This window comes from Bidens hawaiensis, unplaced genomic scaffold (assembly GCF_021521415.1).
Source record: "Bidens hawaiensis isolate Kalapana, Puna unplaced genomic scaffold, B.hawaiensis_p1.1 tig00007783_1, whole genome shotgun sequence".
In the NCBI taxonomy this organism is placed as follows: domain Eukaryota; kingdom Viridiplantae; phylum Streptophyta; class Magnoliopsida; order Asterales; family Asteraceae; genus Bidens; species Bidens hawaiensis.
Window position 1 is genome coordinate 1,119,376 of NW_027491540.1, and position 10,687 is coordinate 1,130,062.

Consider the following 10,687-nt stretch of genomic DNA (forward strand, 5'->3'; position numbering starts at 1 on the left):
ATTGAACTGGTTTAATTTTCAAATTAGCACAATTAATTATCCGTTAATCATTAAATTATGAAATTTAGTCAATTATCAACTAAAATATGTATATTTTTATAAAAATATTTCTGAAATTATTTACTGATTTATTAATTTATAAAAAATCATTTTATCTGCTATATTTAGCCCGAAAATCGTCCGTTTATACTAAACGATTTCCAAAAATTCCGAAAAAATTCCCGAGTGAACAAAATATATCTCAAAACAACCTATAACAATTCTAGAAGCTAACAATTATGCCAAATACCATTTTCTAGCCAAAACTGACTATGAAAACTCAATTAAACGCGAATCCACAAAACATGTTTAGGTATTTCCAAATGACAACAAATTTCATATGTGATCATATTATACCAACTCTGAGTTCCCCACAAAATTTCATAATTTTTTCAAGCAATTTAAGTATTTTTCCCAAATAAACGTCCCAATTCGGTAATAAATTCGTCAAATACTCTCGCATGGTTGAAAAATTACCAAATTTAGATAGGGACTCGATGATATGGTCCCTGATGTCCCTGCAAAATTTTATGACCTAACAATATGCACATCATAACCTTAACCTAAACAGCCCGTAATCAAGTAAATCGGAATTACCTTTACGGTTTTGGTTCGTTTTCGCTCTCTTAATCAAGTTTTCGGGTTCTTATGCATCTATGTAATCTAGGAACGGGTCCTATATCACAAACCAAGCATGTATCATCAACAAATCAACCTTGGAACTTAGGGTTTCGGTTAGGGCTTTAAACCGAAGTTTTGAACCGTAAAAACGCGATTTAAACCCCTTAATCTGTGTTTATGGCCAAAAAAACTTATCAAAATAGGTTCCTAACCATGTGTATGATCGAAGTATATTTTTGGACCATTTTTAGGGTTTTTACATGGTTAGAAGTGATTTTTGACAATCAAACTACGTTTATATGTATTTTAACATGTTTAAACAAGTTCTAATCATTAAAAACTTATCAAAATAGGTTCCTAACCATGTGTATGATCAAAGTATATTTTTGGACCATTTTTAGGGTTTTTACATGGCTAGAAGTGATTTTTGACAATCAAACTATGTTTATATGTATTTTAACATGTTTAAACAAGTTCTAATCATCAAAAATATAATGCTTACCTTGAGTTTTGGTTGGGTTTTGAAGAAGCAAGGTAGTAGGTGTAAGGGAGGCTGGATATTTTACTTAGAATGATGTAGACTTCTTTTTATATAATGAAAACAAAGAAAAAAAGTTTTTTTTAGTCCACCTTGGCGGGCTGGACTTGTTGGGCCCAATTTTGATCCATTAGTCTCGTTTTGTGTGCCCAAACGTGGAATCCCGAGTCCAACTTTATTTCGGGTTCGGTTTTTGACGAGAAAAATATATCAGGTGTGACAAACAGTGTGAAAACGAGTGTTTTCGGCCAATTTCTTGTTAAATTAGAAAACATACCATTTGTTTGTAAAAATCGAAAATATTTTCATGGTTCGCTTAAAACATTCCAAATAAGTGTTTTGTAGGTCTTTTTGGGCTTCACGGATGATACAATGCTTGTGTGGAACTAACCTTCGCGCTTAACGTTATAGCGGGTAGTTAAACGGGTATGTTTTTGTTTAACTGGTTTGCTATTGTACTAAGGGTATAATACTAATATGTTGGCTTATATTAAACGTATATCACTTATAGATTCCCCCCGGGAGATATCTGGGTCATAACCAGACCCGTTTGGCTATCCGTTCATTCGTTACGTAATAAGCGGTTAAACGCTTATTCGATTTGTAAGTACTGAGGTGTATTCAGTTTTGTGGGGAACTATTGGTCTTTCTGATACCTTTAAGCTGAGTTCATAAGCGTCTTATTCATTGTCTCTTGTCTTTAGAAGCTCCTTTTGATATAGCCTTGCAGCTTTTTCATCAGACATCATTTGTGTTGCTTCTGCCAGGGCTTTTGCTACCTCTTGTTCTTGATGAGTGATCAACTCATCAACATTCTTTGGTTTGAATCTTTTGGCAGATGAAGATGGTGGTGAATCTTCTTCTTCTTCTGTTTAAATTCTCCTTTGGAAACTACTGCCGGTACCCTTTGATTTATTGTGTTTTGACTTCAAGGTTTCAACTACTATTTGAATAGTAGTTGGTTCTTGTGTTACTTGGGTGCATCAGCAGTCTCTGAAAATACTTTTAGTTCTTGTGGAGCACCAGTAGTTTATATAGAAGCAACATCATCAGCAGGTTTTGAAACTACTAGTCTTAAATCAGTTGTTGGTGTAACAATTGTTTGATCATCAGCAGTTTAGTGAACTGCTGGTATCTCTTCAAATTCATCAGTAGTTTAGGAAACTACTAGTCTTGTCTTTGTTCTTCCACCCTTGGACTTGCTCTTTAGCCATTTTGTATTTGAAGGGCTAGTTTCATTTGTCTTTTCTCTCACTTGTTGACTATAGCTCTATCCTTAGCTTCCTTTTCCTTTCTCATCAGTTCTTTTAGCCTAGCAGCCTCTTCTGCAGCTTTGTTTGCTGATTCATCAGGTTTCTTTGCAGCTGCTTTACTCGAGGCATGTGACACCCGGTAATTTCCCAATCCCATAAACCAAGTAATCAACCTAATTATTAGATGATTGTGAATATTATGCGCGCCATGATATGATCAGCGCGGGCATATGTTATATGCGCCATGCGCGGATGCGATGCGCGCCATGTTGTGAAGCACGGGTATATATTATATGCGCCACGCGCACAGGTTTTTTTTGTTGTGTTTTCATGACAACTTAATTTTATGTCGTTTCTGTCTAATGGGTTGCATACCTCTTCAATGATCAATAAGTAAAACTAGGTTCAAACAATATCCTAATTTCCTAATAAAGACCCAAATCATTTATGCGCGCGCGGAAAAAGGGAACTAACCTCCCCGCATGGCGGGAACATTGAGAGCTAGTTTGTTTGAAGCTCCAAGATGGAATTGACTTCAACATAACTGATCACTATGTTGAAATACCAAGACCTCATGGAGAATCTACAAATGAAACTCAACGTCCCTGACTACGAGAAGGTTACGCACCTACCCGCATCAAATAAAAAGGAGTTATGTGCGACACCTGCGGGAAGAATCCCCGCGGGACACCTTAAAACTAAACCCTTTACGCATGAACGTCTGCACAGAAACCAACCACCTTTTCGCTTAAATCCAAAAGTTCACCCTGTTAATAAACTCTGAGAACGCTGGTTCCAGCAGAGCCAGATGGACTCGCAGGATTCCTTATAAGGACGCCTGCGCAGTGATACGCGCAGGATTCGTTACAAGGACGCTTGCGCGAAGACCAACTAGAGCCGCCGGACCCACAACGTTCAAAGAAATGGCCTACACGCAGAAGGCTATACGCGCAAGGTTACACGCACAAAACACTTAGTCTATTCTTCAGATGAAAGGGGATTTCCCCCGCCCAGAAAGAACCAGTTGTGTGTTTCAGAGATTTTTACCTTTTGACAGCACACTGACAACAGTACCAGGAACAGTACTGTAACACGAAATGTCAACTGTCAGCCGCACCTACTTCCACCAACCACAGTCCTGCATGTACTGTCAAATCAATCAGAATCTTCATAACCACTCCCTAGGACCATCACCCACATCCCTAAATAAATAATAATAAACCCCATACCTTGTCATCACTACACCCAATATGATAAGATCTCAATCCCCTAAATCAAGGGATTGTGTTCCCTTGAATTTGCCTATAAATATCAATTCTTGAGTAAAAATATCACAACCACAAGAAACACACTCCAAACTCCTCTCTTAAACCTGTAATTCTGTACTAACCATCTCCCAAGCATCCGTTTCCAGTTCCATCGCTAGGTAAGTCGAAACTTTAGTCTTGAGATTTACTTTTCTGACCAGCCCTTATATTCTTCGATTACTTGGTCTTAATACACATATTTCTTGTTATTTAAACATATTCTAGACTTCCAATTTCGAGGCTAACACCAAGAAACCCGAACCTCGTTTAATCTCTCTAAACCATCACTTAACAAGAATCACAGGTGAGTCTCACAGCCCCTATTTTCACTATTTTTGAACTGTTTTCGGGGCGAGGGACACGTGTTTAAATTATGTTTTATCATGGTATATTTACAAGCAATGTAAACGATTATCTGTTCATAGTGTCTATCTTGATTATCAATGTGAGTGCGCTAGAACGAGAAAGTGATCACTTTATCAATGAAACTCTAAGAGTAGGGACTACTGGTTTGATCAACCCGCTCGTAGGGGTAGCACCTCTTTGCATAGGCGAGCGCCTAGTATGGTCATGGGGTAGTACTACTGGTTAAATTCGCTCGTAGTGGCCGCGCCACTTTGCATGGACGAGCACATAGTTTTCAGAAATGTCCGCGCGAAACCCGCGGGACGGTTTTATCAAGAATATGTTTTAATGATGTTATCAGAACTATGTTTCAATATGGTTTTATCAAGAATATGATGCAATACGATTTATCAAGTCACCGAAACTTGTGAACTCACTCAGTTTATACTGATTCAAATATTTTTACGTGTCTTTCAGGTGGTAATTAGGTAGCGCAAGGGGTCACACGTAGAGCACTTCACGCAGAACAGCTATAAAAATGGTTTTTTTAGAAGATTTTAGTTCTATCCCTTCCACACGCGTGGTTGTTCCCGCCGTGTAAGGGGATATGGCGCGGAAATCTTCAACGTTTTTCGTATTTGGATGTTTTTATATGTTCTTCTAAACAATGTAATGTATTTTGTACTAGACATTTCATGAGAAATGGGAAATTTATTTGAATGTTTGCAATGACCCGTGCTTGATTATCAATCCCCACGCGCGCACGCCCGGCTGTTTCCGCCGTTTAGGGCCGGGTGTGACAAGGCATAAAGGATGTTCTCCCCCTTTTTGGCATCAGAAGTAGCCCGAGCTTGCTCTGGAAACCATGGTGTAGGAGGAGCAATACATGTAAGATCTGCTAGTTGGTTTCTTTGATCCACTATTTGCTTTCTTAATTCAGTTGCAAGAGTGTTGAAGGAGTTTCTTAGCATGGTGGTATTAGTGTTGAATTTGGTGTGGAAAATTTGGAATTGGTAGGAAATAAAGGATTTTAGCTTAGCATTTTGTTGCTTATATTTACCAGTTGCATGCCCACCTAATGCCACATTCCCCAATCCTTGAGTAACTTTCTGTTGCATATCCACAACATTAACTGATGGCGTCCCACCACGAACCAATGTGGTGTCCTGAATATAATATGGATCCAATTACAAATCCGAATTAGAAGGGGAGATATTGAATACTTCATTGACACTGGTTTCATGATCAGACTTGGCAATTGCATTAAAGAAACTTGCGTGGAGTAATTGAGTAAGCATTGTGAAATCATCCCCGGAGAGGAAGCCTGAACTTTGATGCCAACCATTGAACCACCAAAATGGTTTATCATCGAAGGATTCAATGACAAAAGGAAACCGCTTGTCGCTATAGATAGCATAAAAGAGAAAATATCGTTCAGCTTAAGAGATCTATAGTGTGGGATTAGATCCAATAAAAAAAAATGTAATCATGGATGCTCCCATAAGAGTTCTTCCATAGCCATCTAGGCTAATGAGCAATGAAAGCACCAATTGATACGGTTTATTCGAGACAACCAAAAATCTCCCAAGACACAAGATAAAGAAGAAAGAAACCAAATAATTATTCTCTGACTATTATTAAAAAGTTAAACGATATTTAAAGAAAACAAAAAAAGTAGGAAACATAATCAAACTAGGAAATAAATTCATAATTGAAATAAAATAACTTGTAGATCAAGAAATAACATTCTTGATAATATTTGAAGAAGATCAATCCAAATCAGTTTAATCTTCATAACGGGTCGGCTTAGAAGTCTCTCTTTTAGATCGGACCCTTTGTGGTATTTGGATCATATCAAACCCGTTATGAACAAAATATATTGATAGGTAGATCATATATAAGAAATCTAAACGTAACAAAATCTCTCTCTCTCTCTTTCTTTTTTTTTATTGCATTTTTTCCTATTATAACCCAAGAAAACATAAGAATTTTCTATAGAAGGTCATCCGATAAAAGTCAATATTTCGCTGAAACAAACAATAGAACTATAGATTAACAACTTCAAAATTGTCTGTGATTCGTCAAAAAGTTGCATGCCGCTTATTCATTTCCGACACATAAATGGTGACCTATCATTGACATCCATTGTTCCGATGATGAGGTAGTTATTAGTGATCCATTGATACTATATCCATTAGTGACCCATAAGTAATAAGTGCCCATAATTCGATGAAGTCTTTGTCACGCAGAGCATTCTCATGATCTCTACCTGACATATCCTAAATTTATCAAAAGAATACCGACGTATATCTTCTTCATTTAAAATTCTCTAATTTGTAAATTAGACTATAAGTCAAATAAGTCATCAAAGTCGTATATATCAATTGCATATAGAAAGCCGGACTTAATAATGAATGAAACCAATAGATAAAAAATTAACATCCACGTGCATGAAATGACCCAAAACATAACCCGACACTCATGTTTTTCGTGTCCAAAGTTCTAACAAGAACAATGTATTTTTAATACAATAATGATACGTCGGCAAAGAAAGTATGAATGCCATCGTTTACTTTGCTAAATTTTTAACATTGTGATAATTTTGGTTTTGGTTCATATTTAAGTAGTGATGTTATCAAACAAATCACGGGCAGATTTTCTTTTCTTTTCTTTTGTATATTTTTTAAACAGCAAACTCACAAACTTTAATCGTGGACATATATAATATATAAGGTGCGGGTCTATGTTACATATGTTACGGCTTTTCAATCCACCCCAGGGTTTCTTAAACTTATTTAGAAAAAAAAAACAATATTTATATGATGCATTTGAAAAACAAGGTGAAAAAAAAATATATCAAATTCGATTAAGTACTTATGTTATTCTTTTTAAATGAGTACTGGTCGATGCATTATATATCTTTATGGTGATTCTAGTTACCTCAAAAGTATATCTAGCTTTTACTTTTATCGATTCTATTTTCTTTTTAAAACGGCGGCTTTTTTGTATTTAGGCTACCGTACTCTTTAAATTTGGAGAGCCCCGATTAGGGGTGTTCATCGAATCGACTAATAAATTTTCAAGTTAATCGAATTGAATAATCCGAATAATTTATTTTTTTGTTAGTATTCGTATTCGAATAAAAGTTGAACTATTCGATTCGAATTCGTATTCTTACTATATACCATGTTCGAAATTCGATTCAATTTGTATTTGAAACTCGAATTCGAATCGAATACGGACCGATTTTGAATAAATTCAATTTGATTCAAGTTCACATATGTTAAAAATTTTAAAAACTCGAATCAAAATTGTAAAGCACACAAATATTAGTTTAAAGTTGCTACAATACCAAGCGAATAGTAAGTTCAAAATTAAAATACAAAAAGTATAGGATAAAAAAGTAATACTATGTGTATAAGGTTTAAATATTTGATAAAGACATTTATTATTTATGGGTTGGACCCAAACAAAATATTACATATATATATATATATTAATCGCACCTTTTCACCTTCCAGCATAAGACGTCGTCGTATTAATTGTCACCTGCCTGCCGATAGCCTTCCGACGCATACCTAGCCGGAGCATCCAAATCGCCCTTGTTCAATCCGTTCAATTGAATGGCTTTGAATTAATGATTGGTTTCAGTTTCATCATCAATAGCTATTCAATTGAGGTTCTCCATTCATCCTATATTACTAGGTTGCCGATTTCCAACAATTTGTTTTTGCTTAGTTTTTTTCATTCAATTAAAATCTCATCTGTGTTATGTTCTATTGAATTGCATCGGGACAGGTTAGTATCCATAAACCATTTATAATTATCATTTATGTTTTGTTCTTGAGCCCTACACCATAAGAGTTCTTTCTTGTGATTGGAGCCCTAAAACAGGTCATTATCATGGTTATATGAGTTCGTATGGTTGTTAATTGCTCCCTTGTAATCTATCTCTATGATTTTCTTTGCTGCTTCAGAACAAAAATCAAGTTTCTGGAAATTGAGACTCAGAAACTTAAACTTGTTTCTAGGAGTGCTAAATATGAGTTTTAAGGAGTGCTAAATTAATCTATTGGCTTGTTTAAGGTACTGCACGGTGCACACAAGCTCGAGCCAAGATTTGGCTCGTTTAAGTTTTCCCAAAGTATTTAATAATAATATTAACTGTATATAAATTAATTAATTAATAATAAACGAGCTGAGCCTGATCCGGGCTCAAGATTGAAAAAGCGACTCATGAGCCGAACTCGAGCTCTCATAAGTCAAAACAAGCTGACCCTCGTTTGCACCCTAGGGGTATTACCAGTTTCCTCTAAATGCTCGAAAGTTCAATTTTTGACGAAATTACAATTTCCCTTTTCCTTATGATATTAATAACTCATATTTTTTCTACCTTTGTGGGTTGCTGATAAATTTTGTAACTACGGATTAACTGCATCAATTATGTGAAATGAGGATTTGTGCCTGGAGGAGTTTTTTAGGGTAAATTATGGGCTTAAGTTATCACATACTTTATTGAAAGTTATCATGCTATTATGAGCCTAAATGACTTGATAATATTTTATGCTTACTAGATTATGGCAAGATGCTGAGAACCGAACGTTGCTGGCTAATTTGCTAATGCAGAATTCCGCAGAGGTTTGCTTTAAATCTATAATTGTCAAATCATCTTAGATGTAATACAAACAACAACCAAGTAGTTATGTAATTTTAACTTAAAAACCTCTTTTTTTTTTTGTGTTTTATGGCAGAGACCAAAGGTTCTTACAGTTGCAGACAAACTCGTGGTCTTAGGATGCAAGTAATTTCTATATATATATATATATTTTTACATTTTTAGAGTTACCTGCCGATATTCTGATTCTGTTTTTGTTTAAATGCTTGTTATTAAGAGATTTAGAGAGAAAAAATGTTGAAGTAGAAATGGAAATAACACTAGCAAAAAGTCAAGGCTTTCTTAAGGATAGGTTAAAACAACCTGATATTTCTTCCAATAAGAAACTGCTTGCAGTAATTGGCGTTTATACTAGATTTGGTACTCGGTTGAATAGAAATGTTTTCAGGGGATCTTGGATGCCAAAAGGTTAGTTGATGATTGAAAAATGTTTTAATCTTTACTTAATATTAATATAGAATGAAGAGTATAATGCTAAATGCTAATTTATTTCAGTTTTTTACAGGTGATTCTTTGAAAAAGCTTGAAAAAATAGGCATTGGTATATGCTTTGTAATTGGACGGAGGATCTACTTGTTTATTTATTTATTTTTGTTTTACCTTATTATTTGATTTTGGGTCAAAACCTAACTAAGCTTTGAAATTGCAGACCTAATCGTGGTGACAACTTTCGTGGTGACAGCTTGGACCGCAACATTGATGAGGAAAATCATATAAAAAAAGATTTCTTGATTCTTTGTAAGTTAAGAGTATGAGGTTTATCTTCAAGATGGTCATATATACTCATATAAAACTTAGTTTTGTCGAATTACCCAAATACCATTTTTATCCTTATATATAAACTTATTTATGCTTGCTATAATCACATGTATGATTCTTAGGATGGTCATGAAGAAGCTGATGAAGAATTACCTAAGAAAGCAAAGTTCTTTTTTACCACTACAGTTCAAAATTGGGATGCAGAGTTTTATGTGAAAGTGGATAATAATATTGCCCTTGAACTTGGTAAGAATATTATCATTTGATTTTGTATTTAACATTAGATTTTGTTTTATTTATTAATCTTGTTCATCTTTTTAGAGGGGTTTATTGAACTTCTTGAAAGACGTCATGGTCAAGATAATGTTTATATTGGATGCATGAAATCAAGTGAAGTAGTTTATGAAGAGTAAGTAGCCTTTTTACCAACCTCAAAAACTTTTCATTTCATTTATATGCTTGTGTGTATGTGTCCTGCACACGTTTAAAGATTTGTATCCTAAGTTTTCATTATGTCGATTGCCATGGGAAAGCCATGGTATGAACCAGATTGGTGGAAGTTCGGTGATGAGAAATCGTAAGTATTTGACCTTTTGGGTTGACTTTTACCTGTATAAAAGTGAAGATGGGACCCACAAACTATAAGATGTTGACTTTGTGTAGGTATTTTCAACATGCAACTGGATCATGCTTGTTGCCTTTCTCCTTTTAGCATCAATAGGTCAGAAATTTGATGTGTCGTCTCCGATGACGGTGGTTCACTCAAAGGTTTTAAAAATATACCCGAGTCGTTGAATCCATCGGTTCTTGATGAAGAAGAGGTTTACCACTTTACCGTCACCCCCTTTAGACGATCTATCGTCTTGGAACCCTCATTCAATGTCGTTTGAATTATCAGAGGTATGCAAAACTCACGGTTTTTTTTTTAATTATGTATTATAACATTATATATCATTTGTCAACAGTCCAATTTTGTTAGCTTATTGTTTGCTACTTAGTTTTCTATTGAATTCCTGTTTTGGGTGTTGCTTTTAGATATTAAAAAAAACTGAGAACCCTTATAACGGAAGTCGCAACTTTAGAATCAAAAGATAACCAAATGGAAAACCACAAAAGCCCTTAAACACGCCGACCGTGGTGGTGTGGTCCC

General features: G+C 35.2%; 1 protein-coding gene across 1 annotated transcript; it reads left to right on the top strand.

The window, feature by feature from the left end:
* Window positions 1-6,259: 6,259 nt before the first annotated feature.
* Window positions 6,260-10,249, top strand: LOC143636109 (hydroxyproline O-galactosyltransferase HPGT3-like). The gene is made up of 10 exons (XM_077103782.1): window positions 6,260-6,264; window positions 8,678-8,741; window positions 8,855-8,904; window positions 8,996-9,186; window positions 9,284-9,353; window positions 9,428-9,527; window positions 9,660-9,783; window positions 9,859-9,946; window positions 10,064-10,114; window positions 10,201-10,249. The coding sequence occupies exons 1-10, from the start codon at window positions 6,260-6,262 to the stop codon at window positions 10,247-10,249; spliced, it is 792 nt and encodes a 263-aa protein (XP_076959897.1).
* The last annotated feature ends 438 nt before the right edge of the window (window positions 10,250-10,687 follow it).